This window comes from Pipra filicauda, unplaced genomic scaffold (genome assembly GCF_003945595.2).
Source record: "Pipra filicauda isolate LSUMZ 115617 unplaced genomic scaffold, ASM394559v2 scaffold127_size2900866_pilon, whole genome shotgun sequence".
Taxonomy (NCBI): domain Eukaryota; kingdom Metazoa; phylum Chordata; class Aves; order Passeriformes; family Pipridae; genus Pipra; species Pipra filicauda.
The window spans coordinates 2,412,885-2,437,277 of record NW_024103740.1 but is presented as its reverse complement, the minus strand read 5'-3'; the positions used below and the strand labels follow the sequence as shown (position 1 = coordinate 2,437,277).

The following is a 24,393-nucleotide window of genomic DNA, read 5'->3' as shown; positions in this document are numbered from 1 at the left end:
TTGGTGGTTTTTTTATATTTTAAAGCTTTTTGTGTGTGGATTAAAATCAGCAATGTGTAGGTCACACAGAGGAAAGAACCATTTGAGACCAGATAGGAAGGCCAGCTGTGAATGTTTATTGGTGGCTGATGTTGGTGATCAATTCATGACAGCCTATTCATCTTCTAAGGACAAAGACTCAGGGGTAGTTAGTGGGGTATTTTCTGTTTACTTTCCTTCTCTCTCTCACTAACTCGTGTGCCTACACAACTTACAGTTTACTTCTGATTTTTCATAATTTGCACTTAGTGGACATCCATTGTTAACACATTAATTCCTAAATCTCGAGTCTTTCAAGATTCATACAAACAGGCTCCTTAATTTGGATGCATGCAAGATCTGTGGCCATTTCTGGGAACTTCATTCCATACTGTCATGATTTCCTCATTAATAAGCCTCTTGTGAGTTAAAATACCCAGTCTCAAAGAATGAACACACTGCACTTTCACCTGACGATCACTTGTAGTGTAATTCTGAATTATGTTAGATGGCTGGAAGATGTGTTTGCACATGCCTTGCTAAGGATGCTTGGTTTTTGTTAGGCAAGAAGACAAGCATTTAAAAACCAGACAGTTGGAGTGTTTGAACTTTGTGCATTATTGCACAATCACTGCCTAACAGGTGAAATATAATCCTGTATTGGTGTTTACAGTTGTAACAGAAGAGCTCCATTATGAATGACACTGATAGGGGTAGGCTGTTTTGAACTATTTATCAACACTAAATCTGTCTCCACTCCTTGTTCCTCAGTTCATTCCGCCTGATTTTCCCAGAGATTGTCTTTGGCAGCTGCTGGACAAATTCAATCTGATTCAAAAGAGGAAAAAAGTAAAATGAGCATTTATGATTTTTTTTTTTAAAAAAGCATAGATCTCCATCCTACTTAAATTTAAACAAGATTTTGGGAAAGTAGTTTTAAACTGTGTTATTTTTCAAAATAATCTTTAAAATAATACTTGACATATTCCTGCACAGCACATATTTGGCTTTTTTTTTATCATTTGTTATTGTGTTTTAACTGAGTCTAGTATTTCTGTTTCGAAACTTCCCATGGTTAAAATTGGCATTTGGGATTTTTTTTTTTATTTTTGTTTTTATTATTTGTTTGTGCTTACTTGCCTTTCTGGGGTATTTATATGGAGCAGTGACTTTCTTGACATGCTCTTGCAATTCACAGGCCAGTTTGTTTGGATCCTGTGACTTAAAAGAAGGAGACAAGACCACGAAAGCTTTTACCACCTACAAAAGGAAAATAAATTAAAAATACAGCATTAATTTAACTAGAGCAACCTAAGAAATGAAGCAATTCATTGAGAATTAGGGGCCCCCCTTTGAATAGACGAGTGAGCACTAATTACCTCCCCTCTGATGGGATCTGGGCTGCTTACAACAGCTGCCTCAGCCACAGCTGGGTGCTCTGTCAGGGCACTCTCCACTTCAAATGGCCCGATACGATACCTGGGGGAGACACAGTAGATGTTTAATACATGACAAGGTATAGGGTTATTCCCAGACGCTTCTTGGCATTTTAACTGAAATCTACAAACCCAGAGGAGATGATGACATCATCAGATCTACCCATAAACCATATGTATCCATCCTCATCCATGCTCCCTCTGTCTCCAGTGACATAGAAGTTCCCACGGATTGTGGAAGCTGTTTTCACTGGATCGCCCTGTTGAACAAGCAACAATAACATGTTCTAAATATTGAGAAACCTTAAGCTTAGAGATGAGTTTTGCCTTTTTGGACACTACTTATAGTGTCTTTCACTGCTTGTTTTCTCTCTCAAGAATGTAAGAGCTTGTGCTTCCTTCTTTCAGAGGGGAAAGCTTATCACAAGGGCAGAGAGAGATCACACAGAAGGTCTGCAAAGAATGGGGGAGAGAATGGAAGTTTCATAAGAACTTTGTCAAGTCAAGAAGAGCAACAGCTCTTTGGTGTTGCAGCTGCTCCTGTTGGTGTAAGTACCTACCACGCTGCAGACCTAAGGGGGCTTCTGAAAATTTGCTTTTGACTTACCACATATCGAGTGAAAAAAGTAAATGGCCGCTTCGCATCCACTTTGATAGCAATGTCTCCTTCTTCCCCAGGAGGCAGAACACTGCCATTCCCATCTATAATCTGCAATAGTAAAGGCAAATGGGTGATTAGAACTTCCCATTTTGAGAGAGCCATGTTCTAAAACTTACCAGCAACCAAAAACTCAACCAAAAAAAGTCAGCCTGCCCTGAATTACCACTGTATGGTACGGAAACTTGGGCAGCAAGTTGCACTCTTGTGTTTTACTTCTGTGAAATCAACAACAAACAGAAAAGGGAACCCATACCTGAACATTGTAGGGGGGAGCTGCCTTCCCCAAGGAACCTGGCTTAATTTTCATTCCTTTCATATTTACACATATGACTCCCTGTTGGAAAAGACAAACAACCAGCCCAGGTAATTCACTGTCATCCCTGAGCAGTCACATCCCTGTTCCTATTCATGTGCTACTGTTGAGTGAGCACAAGATCTAAATCTTCCATCTGTGCAAGCCGGAACATTTGTGCACTTCACCAAGAGTCTTGGACAGATAGCTCAAGATATTTTACAGCGTACATAGCCTTTAGAAGCAGTATCGTGACCAAGCCGTTATTCCAAGCAAAACAATAAACCTTGTAGCAATGCCACAGATTTTAAGTCTTTTAGTCAAATATATGTATGGCCAAGTTCCCTATTTACCAAGAGGAATGAGATGTCAAAGTCCCCTGAGTGATAGCCAAGTTGTAACCCTTTACAAAACATCTGAACATACAATTTCGGTTTGGCCATAGCCTTCATAGATCGTCAGTCCTGTTTGGCGTTTCCACTGTGCCATCACTTCTGGGTTCAGTGGTTCCCCTCCAGTCAGACAGTGCCTCAGCGTCTTGAATGCATACCTTCACAGACAGAGGACATTGCTGAGAAGCAGAGGACAGAAAGGGACAAATTCTGCTCTCTCTGACATCTGTATGGCCAACCCCATGACTTCTGGACACACCAAACTCTCATTTTAAGAGGTGAGGTTAGGGTTGAGAGAAAGCCTAGAGTGCCTGTTGGAGTGGGCCTGGAAGGGGGCTGCCAGAGGTGAGCTGCAAAGATGCACAGGACTGATGGCAGTGCAGCCACACATGTACTTGCAAGGGCTGACTTCTGTATTTGCTGTCGGTAACACCTCGGGGCAGTTGGAAGTGCCCGAGGGGTGGATTTCCTCACTTCTCTCTGCTGTGCTAAGGCAAAGACTCTGCCTTCTCACAGCCCCTGCCTATAACACAGAATCTTCACCACTCTGAGAGTTTAAGTGGCTATGAGGGCCATCAAAATCAACTGTTCAAGAGCCAGGCAAAAGTTTGAACAGACACGTGGTACCTGCTGAGGTCGTGCTGTACCAGCATGCGGTAGACAGTTGGGGCACTGCACAGAGTGGTCACTGGGTATCTGCACAAGGTCTGCCAAATTAAAGAAAAAAGGAACAGAGAGTTAAACAATATTGTTTAGGGGGAAAAACTAGCTGCTAGCTATTCTACTCTGTACTAGGGCACAAATTGTAAGACATGATTAAAATCTCACTTACATGAAAAGCAAAATAATTGCTGTCACTGTCAGTGTTGAGGAAGGATGTTACAGTGCCCAAACACCAGCTGAAGAGGTGATACACTGGCTGTGGAATCACTGGTGTACCTAATTTGTCCTAATGCTGACTTGAAGCACGAGCACTATCCCTTGGTGTGAAACCTTGGCCCTGAAGGTGTACTCTTACCCTTGTGCTAGATTAAAACTCAGATTGGCTTGAGAAGCTTGAAAATAATTTCCTTTAAGAACAAGCCATTCTCACAGCTTCGGCGTTTTCCAGTACTGACTTGTCCTTCTTCAGGGTCACAGCTGTGTAATTAAAATATTAATTTACATGTAATTCAGCTCATTTATCATTTCAGTAGTGAAATACAGTAGGGTAGAGGTCTAGGTAACACCAATAACTCCTACTGATTGGAAGCTGCTGATAATATCCTGTGCCCAAAAGAATCATGCTGCAAAAATCCTTCCTGTATTATATTCCTATTCAAAGAACAATCACCCCGTGGTTATGCCATCTTAAAACAGCTAATCCCATAAACCTAAGAGGCTTAGTTTTGTGGCCTGCCTGGAAAACAACATGAAATATGAGTAACTGTTCATTGTGAGCATGGTGTTCTTACATTGAAGATTCCTCTTGGATCAAACTGTGGCATGGCATGTACAAAAACACACGTGCCCTGGGACCATGGACCAAAAATGCTTCCGGCAGCTCCCTTTACCCAAGCAGGGTCTGATATGTTCCACATGATGTCTGAGGGAGTCAGATCCATCCAGTACCTGTTGAAGACAAAGGTGGCCAATATAAGGAAGTCCACAAGTGGAAATTAAAAATGTGAGGGCTTGTTGTTGTTTGGTGGTTTTATTTTTTCTTTAGAAAGGCATGGTAAATTTGATCTGAAACTCAGGAGCTCAAATAAATGCCTTTTGCCTAACCTTTATATTGATGGCAAAGATAAAGAAAATCAAATGGTATCCCAACTCATTATTTAATCTGGATAAACAGGCAAGTAGTTTCTAAAACGGAGCCATATACTGTATTGAACGAGATCCTTGTCTTATGCATACAATTCAGCTGAGGAGACCAAAAGAAATGGCACATACAAGATTGTGGGAGCCTCATAATCTATCATAATTTTACCACATACAAAAGTTCTTCTGTTTGCTTCACATTTCAGTGTTGTAAAGGCATAATTAGATTAATACTTTACCTTCCACAGAGGAAAAAACCCAGACCAAAGCTTCCATAGGAATGTTCAACCATTTTGGGAGAGCCTGTGGTGCCACTGGTAAAATAAATTACCATTGGATCCTGACTTTTAGTCTTCACGCAGTTATGGACAGCAGGGGCAGCCCTTAAATAAAAAAAGAAAGGTTATGTGAAACAGTGGATGGTGTTATTCAGCATCCTTAGCTTGGACCCCTTGTGCCCAATATATGCAGGACTGTATAGTGAGCTATAAGGTATAAGAAATTAGATCCCCTTGCTCTTGCACTGCTAGTTCTGTATTAAAGGGCTGCTGATTTTGCTCCCTAACCATATTCCATGTCCACCTTGTCCTGAGTAAAAATGCCAACTGACTCTCTTCTATTTGGCTTCCTTAACAACGACCAAAATGCCCAGTGTCTTGTGTTTGACTCAAGTCCCCCCAGTAAAGCATATCTCCAGTCTTAATGGGTTTAGCTGAGGGAGGACCCACCATTTACGTTGGTAGGTGGACCCAGTAGTTAATTATCTTTACCATGTTTGAGAAGTGTGGGGAAGCTCAAACTCTTGGTTGTCTGGCACGTGACAGGGATATATTGCTCATCTCTTACTAGGATGAGAAAGCAAAACTCTTTTGTTTTCTCTGCCAGACTGATATTTGAAAAGGTTTTGCTTGACATGCAAACGTTGCCCATTCCTGCAAGGTTATGTGTGGGAAGTCTGCCTCCCCAGGCCAGCTGTGTCCTGGTGCTGGCTGGCAGGCAGAGATGCTGCCCAGGAGCTCCCACTCCAGAGCTCCACAGCCTCTGGCCAGCTCAGCAGTCAGCAAAGGCACCTGAGGACATGGGGAGCTGGAAGTCAGGGCAATCAGCCAGGCAGACAGACTGACAGCGGTCTGTGGAGACCACGAGCCAGGCAGGATGGCAGGACAGAACTCTGGGAAGACTGGGAGCCTGACAGCTGAGCAGCCCTGGAGCCAGCCAGCACTTTGAAGGCAGCCTGTGGGGAACCCTGCCAGCCCACCTGCCTGACCGCCAGCGACAGCCTCTGCAGGACTGACACAGCTCCAGACCAGACGGAGGTTTTATCAAATCCGCTTTACCCTCTGCCATGGAGCTGAGCCATGCAATATTAGCCCAGCATGAAAGAAGATTCATCAAACTGACAATGTTTTGGTAGCTCTGGGAGGTTTGAGAATGCAGTGTTACTGCTTCCTCTGCCTTCCACTTTGGTGACACTGAAGTAGGCAATTGACTGAAGGAGCAGGTGGAAATACAGTGGGATTGTACAGTGGTCTGCACGGATGATGCTTATTCAGACACCTGTGGTTGTGAGAACATGTGGTACATCTTATAAAGCTCTTAAAGAGACTGGAGAGCTTGGATCCTACCTTGAAAGAACAGTTTTAGCTATATAGGTGCTTTAACAAAGTATCAGCTGGTAAAATCACACTGAGGGGCCTCGAGGAGATTGCAGCAGGGTGTTTGCTTCCCTGCCTCACTCTGCCCCTCCACCCCTTTCACAATCCCTCACACTGCAGTGAAGAGCTGCCTGTTGGGTGCCATTTCAGTAGGTGCTTTTCAGCAGCTGCAGAATCACAGAATATTCTGAGTTGGAAGGAACTCACAGGGATCACTGAATCCAACTGCTAAGCAGTGAAGCAGGTGGATTCCTAACAGACATTAGGTTCATTTTACAGTGCCCTTTTTAGCCGTTCATAGTGAAAAGCTATTCACATTAGCCTCATTATCATCAAGTTTTAGGAATATGTATGGGAATACTTTGTATAGAGTATTTCTCATTGTCTTTTAGATGGTAAATATGCCACAGCTATCGATAAAAGAGGCATTCCTGTCCACTTTTCTGTATTGTTTCATAGTCTTATGTAACAAACTTAGACATCATAAGACTACTTATTTTTTTAATTAGAAGTTTGGCTACTCTCAAATATTCCTTTTCTACATAGAAAAGAGACTAAATTGCCTTCTTTTCTACCTCCTCAAAGCTTTTTAGTTCATTAATAAGATACAAGTGCACAGGAGTGTTTAAACGACATGAAAAATTTTGCAGTAGAGGTAACTGTAACAGAGTTAAGGTAGAAGGCACTTACTTGAGCAAATCACTAAAGTTCAGCCACTCAGCCCTGCTGCTTTCAGATACAATTAGCTTTGTTTTCAGAAATTGGCACTTAGATGCAACTGAGTCCACTGCAGGAGCAAGAGCATCAGTTGTAATAATGCACTTGGCCTTCGAAGCCAGCAGTCGATAGCAAATGTCTTGTGCTGTCAGTTGTGTTGTCCCTGGGATGATGATAACACCTGAAAGTGCAACGAAATTGGAAATTCACTAAGTATTTTCCCCTTTTAGTCCTTGTCACTTTACAGCTTCTCCTGATTTGTTGAATACCAGCACTATTCAATCCAGAAATGAGAAAGTGTTAAAACAGGTTCCACACACCTGAACTTGAATACAGATATGAGTACAAAATAGCTTCTGTTTCTATGAGGTCCTTTACTACAGGCATAATGAAAGTAGAAAGTATTAACTTGGGGCAATAAACACTATCAGCTTTAACTGAAGCCTGTTGAAGCTAAACTGATTTAACACAACCAAATTGACTTAACAACTGCTGCGGAAAGTGAAAGAAAAATGATGAAGGTAATTCCATCAGTCACAAAAGACTTCCTCAGTCACCCCTTTGATTGTCAAATGTACAAGCGAGGAAGTCAAATAAGGAATCCAATTATTAAATGAGTTGTTAATCAACTTTTGACACAGAAGGTAACAATCAATCTACAGGCCATTAGGAATGATACAATTCACCTGTTCGCATACAAGCCACGTTCAGCAGCCACCACTCTGGGATTCGGGGTAGAATCACTAAAACCCGGTCTCCCCTTTGCAGACTGCAGGGTCCAGAGAGCACATTGGCCACTTTTTGGGACAGGAAGCCCAGCTCTCCAAAGCTCCATTTAATTTCATCTCCTTTTCCATTTATCCACCACAGAGCTGGGTTTGATGGTCCCTTTCGTTCCTACACACAATAGGGGCAAATAACATTCTGGTTACTTCTGAGTCTCCTGTAGTTCCTTACAGAAGTTTTGGGATGCTCCAATCAGTGGAATCTGATAGTACTATGTATTCTAGGGCAGGGATATTAAGCACATTTTGGTTAAAAGAGCCCTTTTCCAAGGTGTGTATATCTACTTGATTTGCAATTCTCATAAATTACTTAGAGGCTTTCACGAACCCCACACTGCTGAATTAGAGTCACAGAGACAAACCACCAGGTCCCCTCTGATGCAAAAGCAAATTGCCTCTCCTTTCTCTGCAATGTAAGATCATGTTAGAACAGAAATCAAGGAGGAAATTCTGGTCCCACTGAAGCCACTGATGGTTTTAGACTTGGCTTTGGGGACTGAAGCACAGTTTCACTAAAGATACTGAATCTACAGGGTCAGAAGTGCTACCTTTTCTATTTGAGACCACTTGTCCAGCACATCACTTGCAAAATTGAAGTACTCAGGTACTTGCTTTTCACAGCGACCGATAGCTTCATAATCTGAGAAATTCAAAGGTGCAAAAGTCTTGTGATACTGGTGGAATAACCTCCGAAGTGTCTGGATGCTCCGTGGGGACCGCAACGCTTGAAATTCAAGTAAAGTCTTCATGGCACAAAAGCAGGTATACAGGGGTTTTGAAGAAACCCCTTTCTTTGCAGAAAGAAGCTACTTCAGTGTTCTTGATAAAAACCAGCAAAGTATAATTGCTCTCTGGTACTTCACCCTTCTTCATAAAAGCGAGAATCTTGTGAAGAAAAAGGAATAAAACACAGCATTATAGTTTGGTTGGTTGTTGGTTTTTTTTACATTAGCAGGTGGTGTCTTCAATTTTTCAGAAGACTAGGTATTTTAACAACTATTAAGTAAAAACTTATTTATCAGTGTGTTTAAATAAGTTGTGCTTACCTGGAGAGGTTATTTGTGATCAGATGTGACTTCGTACAACTCCTCCTCATGTACCTTGCCTGGTACTTAATTGGCAAGTATTCCCTCCTCCTGGCTCCCTCCAGTTCTGTGAGCAATTGTAGCTCCTCATTAGTATCACACATCACGTTCCATAGTGGGCATTACTTCCCCCAAGAGCACAGATTTCATTTCTGCAGTTAGCTTCCAAAAGAAAGGCACAATTGCTGAGAAAGTTTAGAGCAGATGGAAAGAGCACTGAGTATGAGTGACTGCATTTCTGGTTCACTGCCTTTGGAGAATGGATAATCCACCATAAATTAATATATAACTCTATTCTGTGGCATCAGTGACTTTGGAAATGGTAACACTGGGATTTTATTCAGATTCCAGACTTAAACATAGTATGAGAATTGGTATGATATGAAGATTTGAAGATTTTCATAAGCCTGGTGCCAATAAATATCACCTATAATGTCTGATGGACACTTCTATGGAGCAAGTATGTGCACTTCAGACGTGGGCCATCAGCTCTGTGGAGGACAATAAGAACTCAAACTACAAAGTCATCGCTATGAAACTGGGTGACAAAGGGATGAGACACAAAATCCATGCTCTGGAATCCATGGTTTAGTGGTGGATTTGGCAGTGTTAGGATTATAGCTGGATTTTGTGACTTGAAAGGTTTTTTCCAACCAAAATGATTCTGTGATTCTATACAGAGGCAATAAAGGGTATAATTAAGGATCAGAGTTAGGAAACAGTCAGAGATGCTGCTAGAAACAGCAAACACAGATAGCAGTGGTGGAAGTAATGGACGATGGAGAGGCAGAACCAGGCTGTTAGAACCCATGTGTGGAATCTCTGCAGGCATCAATGCATGGCCAGTGTTTCAGGAAAGCTGCTGAATTACAGTGTGTTAGTATCTGAAAGTTTTCAAATCACTTTTGCAAATGGAATGTAAGCTCTGAAATTACTCAGAACTAAGCTGTCCAACCTGGCATCTGTTGTGCAACCTCTCTTTCCCTGTCTTCTGTGTCTCTCTGGCATGTCACCTTCTTTCAGGCAGCTTCAAATTTTACAATTCCCTTGAAAAAATGTAATACTTTCAGCATGCAAATACCCCCTACAGTGGGGTTTATTTTTTGTTCGAGGTCTAATTCTGCTCCTAAAGAAATAAATTCTCAACTATTCTCTGGTTTCAGTAGTGCAAGCTTAGACACATTTAGATTAATGTAATCTACACAGACACAGCATTTTGTGCGTTTGTTTTCTCTCTGTTTTTGACCTCAGACAATAACGTGCTTTGTAGCTGGAAAGCAAAGCAATATCCATTTCAGAGCTTAAGGGGGTGAAAGAGGCGAGATCCACCTGCAGAACCCTCCTGGCACAGCCTCTCCTGGGACTTGTGTTTGTTAGCCAGTTAATTGTTGTCCTGAAAGGTCATCAACAGCTTTACCACAGAGCACATTTGCTGTTTTCCCAGGCTCTGGTACAACAGCAGGTGTGTTTATGGGTAGTACACAGCAGAACCAGGAAAACTGAAGATAAATGACCCTGTGCTCTTTTTTTGGTTCACTGGTGTTTTTGTGCTCCTAGTAAACACAGCCTTGGTCAGAGAGTTCAACTACTACTTATATCTTCTGAATCAAGTGCTGTAGCAGCACTGTGTGAAGTGCAAGTGCTACAGAGAGGTAACAAGAAATGTGAGATGTGCCCTAACAGGGATGATCTAAACCTCTGCTGCAGCCATACCCACGTTATGGAAATATCTCACAGTCTGAACTGACTACTCAGTCCAGGAAATCCTTGATTATATTTAATCCTGAAACTACACAACACAGAGATAGAAGTCTGATCATCAACAACAGTTAAAAAACATTCTCACAAAATAATACTAGTCACATACTCAAATTTTATAATTTCCTTTAAAAAAAATGTAACACTCTCAACATGCAAGTACTCCCAAGAGTGGGGTTTATTTTTCATTTGAGGTTTAATTCTGCTCCTAAAGAAATAAATTCTCAACTATTCCCTGGTTTCAGTAGTGCAAGCTTAGACACATTTAGATTAATGTAATCTACACAGACACAGCATTTTGTGCGTTTGTTTTCTCTCTGTTTTTGACCTCAGACAATAATGTGCTTTGTAGCTGGAAAGCAAAGGAATATCCATTTCAGAGTTTAAGGGTGGCTTTGAGTAATGGCACTGCAGTTACAAAAATAAAGGCCAGTCTGATTTTCCCTCTTCTATCATTATTTTCAAAACCCTCCCATGTACATTTAAAATTATAGAGAATATATTGCTTTAGAAATATCCCAAAGCATCAGAACAAAAATTGTTATTTTCTACCCTTACTCAGAAGGTTGTCCAGCACCTCTTAAGACTGACAGGGAACAGGATGCAAGAAGACACAGAAGTCCAGGATGAGCATGTTCTGGTCAGGAGCTCAGCAGCAAAGCTAAGCTCTTCCCCACTCTGTGTTTCTTAGTTTCTTCCTTTGAATGTTCCCAGAGATCCTCTTTGGTAGTTGTTGAACAAGCCCCAACTCATCTGTGAAGAGAAATAACAATACTTAGCAGTTTGACACAGTTTCATTCCAAGCTATGTTTCTGTGGCAAGCCTGCAAATATAAAAGCTACGGGCTCTTGTGAGGATTAAGCGGGCAGGCAGCACATCAGTCCCAGTGCCCAGCACAAAGAATGAGTTATGTTTTAAAGAAACAGAGAATATCAGTTGGTTGACTCAGTAATTCCTGAAATCAGTAGTGCAGGACAAGCACACACCACTGAATTTGAGCCCAACCTGGACTTCAAAGGGACCAACTGAGAGGCTTTATTTGGTTGCTGAAACCCTGGGCAGTGAGGCAGAGACGGGACTCCTGCACACATAGCAAACACAGATGTTTTGATTCATCTGTTTCTTCCTTTTCTTCCTGGTCAGGTTCAGGTTTTGCGTCATTACAAAACTGCAGTAACATGTTGGCAAGACTGACGGACCAACATGCAGCCTGAGCAGTCTGTGACTGCAGCAGAGAGGAAACCCCTGCTGAAACGAGCCATTTGCACCACGAGACCAGGGGACAATCTAGCCAGATCTGTTTAAAGCCCAACACAAACCAAAACCAAACCCCAAGAATCTGTCCCAGGATTATATTTTTAAAATTGCTTTAAAATCAATTATTTCCCAGGGTCATAATTAGATTATGTTTAAAATGTATTACTTACAAAGAATAAATGGATTACATGAAAAATCTGATTACTTCACTTCAAAGTGGATTACTTTTCCAAAAACTACTCACATTTGAAATCTGAATGCGCTTAAAAAGAAACAGATTCTGATATTGTGAACAGGTTTCATTTTTCAACATGTTTTTATAATTGCTCTTAAAAATCTAATCCTATTTCTTTTTATTTTGCTCCAAAAATGGGATTACATTTAAAATATCCAACATGTTTTTCCTCTGTCCTGATTGAATCAAGGAGGAAAAAATTTAATCCCTCAGAACAAACATGTAATACAGGAAAAGGGAAGGGAAATTTAAAACCGTACCTCACGGTTATTGGAACCCTGTGCAGGAAGTGAGGGAAGCTAAAGACAGTGAAGTGTTTTCTGAAGACTTTTGGTGGGAGCTGGTGCATCATTGCTTAGCCAAGGGGAGCTTATTGTGCTATTCCCGATGAACTATTCATGTTTATCTCCGAATGTGAATGCCCTGGGGTTCTTTTCAACCACTCTAGATACTCCTCAAGTGGTGTCTGATTCCTGCTTCACTTGGAAAAGCTGTAGTACTGTTTCACCTCTGCAGAGCCCACTGCCAGCAGCAATAAGATGTGAAACTCATGCTGAAATTCCCCCAAACCTGCTGTACCCTTTCAGCCTGGTAATCTGTGCCCAGTGCACACTGTGACAACTCTGCTGAGGAACCCGACAGAATACTGATCGTTGCCAGCTGAGGCTTTCAAACGTGCTGTTGTATTCAAACCCTCTCTTACTGTAACATCCAAGCATTATCTTTCTCTGTTCAACTAATTGTTCAGAATGTCACTCAAAATTCAGTATTTTATAACTGTATTGAATTGGTAAAATCTGATTCTTTTGATTAAAATAATTAGGATAAATTTATGTTCAGAGACACAACTTGATTAGGTGAAGGAACATTTCATTTCCCTGTACATAATTCCAGTGGTATCTAATACAGGTTCATCTGTAGTTTCAATGGAAGAAGACAACATCAGATCCTACCAGGATAGGCCTATGACATTCAGCTGTGTTTACTTATGGAGTCAGCATGAGGTCAGATTGTCAGTGTTACATTTCTTGCACACTCTGATGGTGCTCAACAGTCCAGTAAAAATATCAGGATGCAGATTTTTCCCCCAAAAGAGCAAATACTTTGTCAAAACCATCCACGGTACAAAATGGATTGGTCTAAGGAGAAGTCGCATCTCTTGGTAATACAGATTCTTTCTTAGTAAAAATGAGTAATGACATCTCCCTCTCCAGCCTGAGGCACACTCTGACAAGAAGTTTCAGCAGCAGAAGTTGCAGCAAATGGAACTCCTCTTTTTTTTAAAATGCCCAGAGTCTGTCAACATTTCCTATCTCATGAGGTTGCAACATGATCTTACCAGGTATCCCTTCCACTAGAGCCACTTTGCAGGCTGAAGCTTTCCACCTCAGTCCCTTCCCACGTGGTGACTAAACTCTTAGGAAATAATGCATCAAAATATATTTGATACAGAATACCTTTTCTGATGCAGGTATCACCCTTTCTATTGTCTCTTGAGAATAACATCAAATAGAAGCTGGGCTGTAAGAGGGATGGAGAGAAGGTCTCAAAGGGAAAGGCTATTGAAATAGTCTATTGAAAAATTTATTTTTCAGCCAGAATAACACAATCCACTCAAGTACTGACATTAGAAACTTTGCAAGCAAGCATAAATATCACATCTTGGAGTTATCTGTAGTTTTTGGTGCTCAGGTATTTAAAAAAAAGCGAGTAGAATGAGGGAGTTATATTAGTGAAATTTATATAGTGCTAATGGAATGAAAGAAGTTTTGTTAAATTCCTAGCAATGCTACATCCGTCCCCACTCTTTGTCTCTTAATTCATTCCTCTTGATCTTCCCAGTGATTGTCTTTGGCAGCTCTTGGACAAATTCCACCTAAATAAAATAAAGAGAGAAAACAATGTAGCATGTTCTACCGTGTTGGTTTTCCAAGACCAGCTCTCAGCATAAGTGGAAAACTGAGAGGGCTCCTGTCAGTAAGAACTGCCTGCCTAAAGGATCATGTCCAAGCCAAATCAAGGCAGCACATTGTGCCACCTGTGAAACCACTCCTTTGCCTCTTATTTATTAACTGTGAGGAGCAGTAGATAAAAGTTTATTCAGATTCAGTCACGTGCTCCCCTAAAGGCACCAGTGAGTGCTTGGTTGAAGGTTAAATACAAAATGGAGAATTATGATTGTGGGTCTGACCTAGAACATGCAGCTCTAACTAAGGATGTACGAAGCCTAGAAATTTTTGAGATATTTAAACAAACACTTTACTCAAATGCATGAAAATCAATGTGAACTAGTATTATTTAGGAAAGATCTTCTGCAGCCAGTGGTCTAGAAGAATCTTTACTGCTGTCTCTTTCAGTTGAATCATGAAACTGTAAATAGTAATTCTCCAGAGACTTATGGAAGGGTGTCCTGGTTTAAAGTTTCTCCTCAGAAGCATTTACCTTTCGAGGGTATTTATATGGAGCAGTGGTTTTCTTCACATGGTCCTGCAAGTCCTGGGCTAAGCTCTTCAGGTCACTGGATGAAAAGGCTGGTGACAGAATCACAAATGCTTTCACAACCTGTAAGATAAGATTAACGAAAGTGGTCTGATGTGGTCCATTTTTAAGAGCTGATATACAGGTTACCAGGGAGCAGTGCTGCTCCGAGTCATGACATTCAAAAGGGAGGAACAGAGAAACCAGCACACTGTAAGAAATGATTGTGCCCAGCTTCTGCACATGCATGTGCAGAAGGGAAAGTTGAAAGCACAGCTTTCCTGCCCTCCTTACAAAGCAAAAGCCTTTGCCGTTTCCTCTCAGCATCAAGAGGAAGGGGCAACAAAAGGTGTCTCTGTAGAATTCTCCCCAAGGCTAAGGGACAATTTGTTTCTTTCTGAAGTTCACACTGAGGACGGTAAGCCCTATTATCCCAGCACAGGACTGTGCTTTCACTACCCCTGCAGCCCAAATTTAATGCCAGGGCAGTTCAGAATAACTTTGGCTACACCAAGACAGTCATAAATGACAATTTCAGCGTACAGAAAAATGCTTAGGAACAAGGAGAAAGTAAACATCACTGTAAATATTCTCCACAAAGGAGACCTTCTTGGGATCAAAAGAAACTCAGAAGAGCAAAGGCATGTAAATGGGAAGGGATTTTGCTTGTCACCCCAAGTAGGATTATGCATGATACAAGTAGACGAGGTGCTTAAGGTCATGGTTTAGTGGTGTATATGGCAGTGCTGGGTTGGACTCCATGATCTTAGAGGTCTTTTCCAACCTAAAGGATTCCTTGATTCTAAGATGACATGACTGCCTTAGAGCTGTACATTATTCAGTAGAAATTTCTTTATACCATCATATGTTTAGGCAAACACGTTGCTTTCCTCCTCCACCACTCAGCGTCATTACCTCTCCTCTGAGGGGATCTGGGCTGCTGACAACAGCTGCTTCTACCACAGCTGGGTGCTCTATCAGGGCACTCTCTACTTCAAACGGCCCAATGCGATACCTAGTAAGGAAAAATAAAATGGGATTTGGCTTTTTTTAAGTGGAAAACAAGTACCAAATGTTTTTTTTAATTGTACTATTGAAGAAAAAAACCCTCCAAACCAGAACAAATTAACAACCAACTGTAGAAACTTCAGCCAAAATGGGAAAGCTGGTTGTGTTAGAAAGTAGGAGCATTTCAGAGTGGTCATGTTGTAGAGGACTGCTGGGGCTGTGGATTCCTCTCCATCTCTCCCCTTTCTTCAGGGCTCCTAATCTGGAGCTCCATCCCACTGATAGCCGGGATCTGCAGTAGCAGCTGGTGCCACATTATGGTATCCCATCATATAATACCAAATTTTATCATTTTATTATGTTAAAGTGCTTCAAATGCTCTTTCAATCCAATAGAGATGCCCTTCAATTTTAGTCAAAAATGAACTAGATAAAAATCCCTCCTCAGCCAGTTGAAGTCTTCATTCTTTGTTGAAACAGATGAGATGTTGCAGGGGAAAAGGATACAGAGATGCCACTGATATCACCAAGATGATACTGCAAGTCTATGAAAAGCTAATAATAAAAGCAAGTATTCCTAAATCAAGAGGTCAATACATTAATCACAGGATTATTATGTCAAAAGCTCACTAGGAACACGACATGTAAGACGATACAATGGCAGATTTAGAGAGAAGTGTGCAGACTGACCCTGAAGAAATGATGATGTCATCATATCTTCCAATAAACTGAAAATACCCATCTTCATCCATAGTCCCTCTGTCTCCAGTGACATAAAAATCCCCACGTTCAGTTTCTGCAGTTTTCTTAGGGTTATCCTTAAAGTGGTTTACAAACAGTAGTTTAGATTTTGAGCATGAATTAGCTATTTATCATGCTATAATGCACATACTGTCAAATGCACTGGAGCTTAATTTTTCAGTCAAGGATGTGTAAGAATTGTATTGATACTGTTATCATCACCATCATGGCTAGGCTTCGTGAAATATTTGCTATATGATATTGCTATAAAATACAATAAAATATGTTTAAAATAATTGTTATTCTTTAAAAAAAATTAAACTCAATCTTGAGCAAATTCTTCACTTCCCTTTTCTAACATCCACCAATCCAAATAAACAAATTACTGTGGTAATAAATAATAAACTGGTGAGAAATATTCAGCCTTTTGAACCACTACGCAACTGGAGAGATTTTGGAGGAGATTGGTGGTGGTAAGGAAGAAAATAAAATCCTTACTACATATTCAGAGAAAAAACCAAGTGGTCTTATAGGTTTGCTTCTGACAGCAATTTCTCCCTGTTGTCCTGGAGGCAGGATATTAGCATTTTTGTCTACGATCTAGAACGAAAAACAACATGTATATTAGTTCAGTGGGAAAACAAACCCTAAACCCAACCTCAAATAAACAAAAAGCCCTTACGACAGAATCTGAAGAGCAGTCAACAAACCTGAACATCATAAAGGGGAGCTGCCTTCCCCATTGATCCAGGTTTAATCTTCATTCCTTTAAAAACAGAGCAGATTATTCCCTGTAAAAATCAAACCAAAGTTTTGCAATAGAAACCTGCTACGTTTACACTTGATTCATTACATATATTTTCTAGACTAATTACAAAGTAAGGAATTAAGATTCATAGGATCCTATATGCCAGTGCTGTATGGTAGGGATAAGAAAAATCAGGAAACTCCCTGGAAGAATCCTGTTCCATGATCTGGGAAGAATTCATGCCCTGTGCTAACCAGTCTTCTTCCCTTAGGTTCAAACTCTGCCCTCTTGACTCTCACTGTTACTTGGAATTTGCTTAAGGACATTTGTGGAAATATTAGGGAACATCTGCTCCCAACAACCCATGTTTCTGGCAGGTTCTGTGGGGGGAGCCATGACAGGACCTTCTTTCAGAGGTTATCAGGGGAGGAGGTTGCTGAAACATTCACAGAAACATGAATGAAGAAACACACTGTATTCATTCATAACAAACCTTAAAATATCGTAAAGCAAAAAGGAATTCCAAAGATTTAATAGAACATGGACCCTACAGATGTACCGTTTCAGTTTGGCCATAAACTTCATGGATGTCCACCCCAGTCTGGCTCTTCCACTGCTCCATGACTTCTGGGTTGACTGGTTCCCCTCCACTCACGCAATACTTCAGGTTCATGAATTTGTAGCTTCACAGGGAGTTAACAAAACAAGAGGCAGTACTTAATCTACTGGGCAAGACAAGGAGCACACAACTGTAAACAACATTGGAGACCCATTTACTGGGAGAGTTAGTCCCAAGAAGGGGGGAAATCAGAGCATCCCTGATCCTTCAGCTCCTGATAGAACAAGGACATCGGTCTGTGCTCAACACCACACATATGAGTAGTAGCAGTCAGAGTTAAGTACACATAAAAAAAAATAAAGTAAAACTTTTGCTGAAGTCAGCCTGGATTATAACTAACCACAGACTGATTTGCTGAGCCAGGGCCCTGCTTGCTGACCCTCTGCAACAGGGCAAGGGAGAAAGTGCAAGAGGGGAGGAAGGAACAGGCAGTGAGAACTGGAGCAGGGGATGATGAGCAACTGCCACAACCCTCACAGTTGTGCTGACACACACTTTCTAGGAGGAATTCCTTCCCAAAGCATGGACAATTAATGCGGTAATCGAAAATTATGATAAAGAATTTAAGAGACTGTTCCATACCCTCAGGGGTTTGCTCACAAGTTCAGTAGCGAAGTCTCAAATTTCTTAGGGAAAGCATCAAGTTTCTTTATGTTTGATCACTAAAACTCATCAAAACTCAAATTTTGTGTGACGGCCTTTTCATGGAGAATATTTTTGAACTAAATTATTGCCCTATTTTGGGTCAAACAGCTGGATATGGGAGATCACTAAAGCTTAGTCAGGGTAAATTAAACACTAGTAAATAATTTCTTGGCATACCCGGAGAGATCATTTTGCACCAGCATGCGGAACAACGTTGGAGCACCAACCAGCACGTCAATTGGGAAGCTGCAGAGAGTCTGGTGAGTTAAACAAGATGGGTACGTGAAGCTCAGACAAAAAACTGCCTTGTGAATGTACAGTAAACAGGTGACATAGAAAGGAGAACTACATTTGCCCCCTCTGTAAAAGCACCGCTCTGTTGGGTAAGGAACCCTCCTGCAGTTGGTGCAATATGCAGAGATTCACAGGATATCTGACTGGACAAAATCCCATGCTGATACACGACAACTAGACTCCACTGCTTGGGGTATGATCAAAATAAGCCCACCTCTGTCTGCATCATAGGGAGGTTTTCACTTTCTTCTTGTCCAGTGTAGGCAGAGAAATGCTTTAGTTTCAGTCTCTATTAATACCAGCTGATATCACTTCCACAGTCATTAGAATGAATGAATGGCAAGCAGTAAGTGCTGCTTTTGGATGATTTTCATTGACATGCTCACCAGTTTTGAGCAAAATGTATGAATGAATCATATGTTTGGCCCCTTCTGTATACATGAAAAATGCAAATATGGGCTTTACACAACAGATGGAGCACCTCAAACACAACCATGGACGCAACCTTCATGAAATCTATGGAAGCTGTTAAGAATTATTTTTTGTGCCCTTTCTGCAGGTTAACACATTTTCATGAGTTTTTCCCTTACATTTAGGATGACTGCTGAGTCAGTCTGTGGTAGGTTATGTATAAAGACGCACGACCCGAAAACCCAGGGATCGTAAACAGATGCCACTGAAGTTAGTATCCATCCTGTGTCTGCTGTGTTCCATATCATGCCAGAAGGTGTCAAATCTAACCAGTACCTGATAGAGCAGGAAAAAAAAAAAGAATGAAAAGATAATGAAAAATATTTGCTTAAAAAGCCCAAACCCAAACCACAAACAAAGAAAACAAAGAAACCCAAAGAAACCCCAAAGGCCAAGATTTCTGACAAGATACATGTGCACTGAGCACTCAAATAAGGTTAAGAGCTAGCTCTAGGATAAAAGGACACCTACCTATATGTTTGCACAAATATACATATACAAAAACACATATGTATATCCTACATATATGATGGCAGTCACAATATAGGATAGAGTGGGGCAGAGAGGGGAGTCTGAATATCAATGCAGTGGCTTTCCAGTAGATAGGAAGATAGGGCTGAAACTGCAGCATTCAAGGATTCTGTGTTGGAGACCAGATATTTCAGTTCTAAGGCTGCTGAGAGACTGAGTGACCTGTGCAACCAACAAACTCTGCTCATCTACACACATCACAGAGCTTTTTGCAGTCCAGTGTGGTATCTCTTGGTTCTCTGCACTGTGATATTCCCAGCTGACAGCTGTCCTTTGAACCACTCTGGAAAGAGGGTAAGAGATATTAACTGAAACATAGAAACATTGGGGATGATCCTACTCCCCTGGAAATTTGCTGGAGTTTGTAGTCCGATTTCAAAGGGAGAAGGACCAGAGCTGTACATTGGTATTTCTCACTCAGTAATTTTTCACCATGCAGCTTCAATTACCTTATGTTCAAATCAGGCTCAAGCCTTTCATACCTTTCACTTAAAAGGGGTCTGAAACCAAGACTACCCTGGGAATGTTGAGTCATCTTAGGAGAACCTGTGGTTCCACTGGTAAAGAAGATAATCATTGGGTCTTGAATCCTTGTTTTGACACAGGAATGATCAGCAGCTTGGTTTCTTTAAAAGAGAGAACGTAATAATGATTTCAATGGTTCCTTTACACAGGTTTCAGAATGTAATGAAGTATTCCAAATAAGCTTCACAGAGTTTCACAAAATTATACTAAAATAATGTGATGTTATACTTCCTCAAAGACAGACCTCCCCTTAAAAAGAAGAGGGTAGAAGCACCCCAGAATGAGACCGCTGTTAGCAAACATCTCAATGTGGATTAGCAATCTATTAACTCATACTCACTTGCAGAGCTCAGTGAAGTTCAGCCACCCTTCCCTACTGTCCTTGGACACCATTAGCTTGGTTTTCAGAAACTGACACTCAGATGCCACCGAATCCACTGCAGGAGCCACTTTGTCAGTGGTGATTATGCACGTGGCCTTTGATGCCTGGAGTCGATAGAGGATGTCTTTGGCTGATAACTGGGATACCCCTGGAATTAAGACAATTCCTGGAAGAGAGATAAAGTTACTTTAGGTTGGCATATTTTTTTACATCTGATTCTTTTCTAGGAATCTAAACCATAAACTATTCCCAAACTGACCTCTGATATGGATTTGTCCTGGTGTTCCCCAGACAAACAGTTATACTGAATTATGCAGATGCTTGTGCTCTCCTGTAAGCAATGACACGTGGACCTGCCTGGTGACTTCCATGGCTCTTCCCTGTATTCTGGCCAGCTGTCCTATTGCACCTAGCGCAAACCCTTCAGGACTGCCTGCATAATTGGTAGTTGGGCCACTCACTGGATTATTACATTACTTTTCCTTCATAAACCACATACATTCTTGATCCTTTCAACCTAATTGCAGTAACCATTTTGCCAGTCTCAGATATGCTCACTGACCTGCTCGCATACAAGCCACATTCACCAGCCACCACTCTGGGATTCGTGGTAGGATCACGATAAGTCTGTCCCCCTTCTGCAGCCCACATTCTTTAGTCAGCACATTGGCCACTTTCCGAGACAGGAACCCCAGCTCCTCAAAGCTCCACTTCACTTCTTCTCCTTTTCCATTTATCCACCAAAAGGCAGGGTTTGGTGGTCTCTTTCCAGCCTACAAAGCATAAGGATTCAAACACAAAACATTTTCTTCTGACAGACTGTGAAATTATAATGCAAAAACAACCGCAAATTATGGAAGATCTGAGTATTTCACAACTGGCTTATAAGCTGTTATTTTTCCCTTGTCCTTAATGGATTGAGATGTGTTATGCATCACGCTCAGGTATTCCCAATAGATTCTCCTTTTCTGAACCTGAAATGTTTACCAACCTAATTGTCTCCAGACCCAAATTATTTCAAATGAATTTCAAATTAGAGTATCTCATTGGCACAACAAAAGATCATCTACCTTTTCAATCTCAGACCACTTGTCCAGTACATCACTTGCATAGTTAAAGTACTTTGGTATTTCCTGTTTGCCCCGTCTGATGGACTCATACTGGGAATGCACATCAGAGGCAAGCAGCCTGGGGTGTCCATGGAGAGCTCTGTTAGGAGGCTTCAAAGTCCACCAGAATTTTAGACTCTGCAATTTAAACAACTTCATGGCAGAAAATGAGGTCTGCAGATGCTGTAGACCATGTAAGGAAATGAGCAGAACTGTTGCTATAAATCCTGCAACAAAAAAAAACCAACAAAAAGAGAAAAATAATATTAAGATTATCCAAAGAAAATCCAGTTATGAATTAATGAGTTATTAATTGAATTCACTTAGGCTAGTAACAGCCAGACTGATGATTTTAACACTCTAATTAAATGTGAAGTTCCCTATCCTGCTTTCTCATATTTTTGATTTTTTAATTAATTGCCTACAACTCTCCATACTCAAAACCAACATCAGATGTTATTGTTTGCATTAGAATAAGGTTCCTGCTTCTTACTACAAAGCATTCAGTAGCTAATTCTCTATTCCTTTTCTACTAGACTTCTTGCATTAGATACTCACTGCTTTAGCTTCAACAGTTGCTGACTGATATATCCATTGACCACATCCATCCAAAGAGCCTTCACTTCAGTAATCCTTTATGCAGGCACCAAATTTGATATAGACATTTCTGCACATGCTTCTTGTAAATTCTCTCTTCCATCTGTATTCACCGTAACAATCCTAAAAGTTCTCAAGTCTAATTACTTTCTTTACACTGCTGCTTTTTTCTTTCTCCTTATATAATCTTATAATGCTGCTGATGATTATTTCTTTTCCACAGACCAGAGGATTATTCCAGAGCTGTGCTCAACTCTAAAAATTGTAATGGTATTTAGAGGGTTCTCGTAGGTGAACATAAAGATTATCAAACAGGGGGAAAAGAAACTGGCTTGGGTCTAGAAAAGCCCCCAGTCAGATCAGGAGCCAGGGGAGTCCTGGAGGCCTCTGATGATTTCAGAACCTAAGTCCAACTATCAATTTGCTTTTTTCAACCACTAAACTCAATTACTCAGTTACTATACTCAGTACAAGGTTTAGGGTAAGTGACTCCTGAAATACAGGGCAATTTTCATTTCTGTTCTTACAAAGGATGAAACTATCCACAAACTACCAACAAAATTACAGGTAAACTCTTAATCAAATTCTTTTTCATGCAGAATTTCTGTGGCCTGAGTGAATCTGCAAAGTTTTCACCTTTGTCCCAGGTTTTTAAGTACACTTTGTAGTCTTTCACCCCTTGTCCCAAGTCTTCAATCATAACCATTTGTCCTCACATCTCTGATGCATGGATCTCAGTCTTGGTCAAATTTTATTCCTCAAGAAAAAGTAACTTCTTTAACATTGGAATTATTTCCTTATTCCTCTGCACAAGCTTTTACAGTAAGATTTAATCTGCCTATCAGGCAAATTAATTCAGATACATAGAACTTAACACATCTTAATTTTTTCAGCCATATCTGACAGCATAAAAAATCTGGATGCAGATTTCCCCCCAGAACAGATACTTAGTCAAAACCAAGGGTAAAGAGGAATTCCTGATGTTCTCCGTGCTCCATGGAGGTTGTGGCAGAGAAACACTGACCAGCTGTAAACAATCCTATAGGATATCATTAGTTGCCAAGAAAGAGTCTTAGGACCTGGATATAAAATTGTTATTATGTCCCTAAATGCCACTCACTTCAGAATCAGGATTACATAAGAAAAAGTTCTTTAGAGAGTACTTACACTTTAAAGCAGAGCACTATTAAGAGGACTTGGTGGAAAAAAATTCTTTTAAAAAAGTTTGAGTGGTGAAAAATCCTATTTGAAATATTCCCAAACTCTGCAGAGAAAATGGGCATTAATAAAGGGGGTTTATGTCATATTTTGGGATATACAATAATAAGTATTGTTTTTCTCTTACTTAGGAAACAACCACCAGTAAAAATATCACAATTTTTATGAAATGGAACCTTTCTTTGAGGTTGTGACCTTTACTATTAATGCTAAAAAACAATGGATCCACTTTGATTCCTTGAACAAACAAGCCTAATCATTTTGGTTATTATTTTCAATAACTTAAGAGGATATTTATAATTTCTTAGTCTGCTCTAATTCTATGATTTAACTGTAATCTACAGATTTCAGAGCATTATAATGACAAGATCTACACAATACCCTGTCAAGGAAAGAGGAGGGACAGAACATTCAGGAACAGTATTCAGGATCAGAAATGGTATTCAAGACTGACAAGATGAAAGACATTTTAAATTCAGGATTCCCCAGTGGTCTACCAAAATGTCTGCTAAGTTTTGCTGTGAGACCCTTCAAGGTCATAGCACTTTCTCACCTGCAAACCTGGAGGTGAAAATGAAGTAAAAAAAAAAAAGACCCAGTAATGGCAAAGTCCTTTGAATGACTCCAAGAACCAGGAATTATTGTTCTTGGTTTAGTACCATCTGCTTCTGCTCAATGATCATTAACATGAGGAATTCAGACAAACAACACTTTCCTGACCTGTCTGCTGTGGACAGGAGAGATTGAGAGCTGGCTGGGGCAGATCCTCTTCGTTCAGTTTGCTTGGCTTTCACAACATATTTCCCAAAAGAGACGCTCACCTGGAGACGTGAAACCCGGACTCTCTGTCAAAAAGGATTTGAAGTGAAACCCTTCCTACTTTGTCTTTTGCTTCCTCTGAAGTAATGAGAACAGAACGTAAACCAAAACAGAC

At 40.7% G+C, this 24,393-nt stretch overlaps 2 protein-coding genes across 4 annotated transcripts; both read right to left on the bottom strand.

Moving 5' to 3' along the window:
• Nucleotides 1-39: 39 nt before the first annotated feature.
• LOC113990683 (acyl-coenzyme A synthetase ACSM4, mitochondrial-like) lies at nucleotides 40-11,327 on the bottom strand. 2 transcript variants are annotated; one of them, XM_039390323.1, is made up of 15 exons: nucleotides 11,161-11,327; nucleotides 8,806-9,006; nucleotides 8,308-8,644; nucleotides 7,661-7,871; nucleotides 6,948-7,155; nucleotides 4,842-4,985; nucleotides 4,254-4,410; nucleotides 3,427-3,506; nucleotides 2,834-2,957; nucleotides 2,369-2,449; nucleotides 2,062-2,163; nucleotides 1,587-1,714; nucleotides 1,398-1,497; nucleotides 1,159-1,278; nucleotides 40-846 (listed from the first exon to the last, which is right to left on the bottom strand). In XM_039390323.1, the coding sequence occupies exons 3-15, from the start codon at nucleotides 8,506-8,508 to the stop codon at nucleotides 760-762; spliced, it is 1,743 nt and encodes a 580-aa protein (XP_039246257.1). In that variant the 5' UTR covers nucleotides 8,509-8,644; nucleotides 8,806-9,006; nucleotides 11,161-11,327; the 3' UTR covers nucleotides 40-759. The 2 variants fall into 2 exon arrangements, with proteins under 2 accessions (XP_039246257.1, XP_027582109.2); XM_027726308.2 differs by lacking the exon at nucleotides 11,161-11,327 and adding an exon at nucleotides 9,800-9,834.
• A 2,329-nt stretch (nucleotides 11,328-13,656) lies between these two features.
• On the bottom strand, nucleotides 13,657-24,366 carry LOC113990684 (acyl-coenzyme A synthetase ACSM4, mitochondrial-like). Of its 2 annotated transcripts, none has more exons than XM_027726313.2 (14): nucleotides 24,281-24,366; nucleotides 21,606-21,871; nucleotides 21,098-21,308; nucleotides 20,494-20,701; nucleotides 20,111-20,254; nucleotides 19,217-19,373; nucleotides 18,510-18,589; nucleotides 17,628-17,751; nucleotides 17,031-17,111; nucleotides 16,819-16,920; nucleotides 16,270-16,397; nucleotides 15,488-15,587; nucleotides 14,537-14,656; nucleotides 13,657-13,970 (listed from the first exon to the last, which is right to left on the bottom strand). In XM_027726313.2, exons 2-14 carry the CDS (start codon nucleotides 21,801-21,803, stop codon nucleotides 13,884-13,886), a joined length of 1,740 nt encoding a protein of 579 aa, XP_027582114.1. In that variant the 5' UTR covers nucleotides 21,804-21,871; nucleotides 24,281-24,366; the 3' UTR covers nucleotides 13,657-13,883. The 2 variants fall into 2 exon arrangements, with proteins under 2 accessions (XP_027582114.1, XP_027582112.1); XM_027726311.2 differs by having other exon boundaries at nucleotides 24,180-24,359.
• Between the last annotated feature and the right edge of the window lie 27 nt (nucleotides 24,367-24,393).

Bases quoted from the DNA above. Each gene is read 5' to 3' on its own strand.
- LOC113990683 (XM_039390323.1), bottom strand. From the start codon at position 8,508: ATGAAGACTTTACTTGAATTTCAAGCGTTGCGGTCCCCACGGAGCATC. The intron at 4,986-6,947 runs GTAAGTGCCTTC...TTTTTATTTAAG, and splicing joins AACTTTAGTGATTTGCTCAA to GGCTGCCCCTGCTGTCCATA. The intron at 4,411-4,841 runs GTAAAGTATTAA...TGTCTTCAACAG, and splicing joins GGTTTTTTCCTCTGTGGAAG to GTACTGGATGGATCTGACTC.
- LOC113990684 (XM_027726313.2), bottom strand. From the start codon at position 21,803: ATGAAGTTGTTTAAATTGCAGAGTCTAAAATTCTGGTGGACTTTGAAG. The intron at 21,309-21,605 runs GTAGATGATCTT...TATGCTTTGTAG, and splicing joins AGTGGTCTGAGATTGAAAAG to GCTGGAAAGAGACCACCAAA. The intron at 17,752-18,509 runs GTATGCCAAGAA...CTCCCTGTGAAG, and splicing joins GTGCAAAATGATCTCTCCGG to CTACAAATTCATGAACCTGA.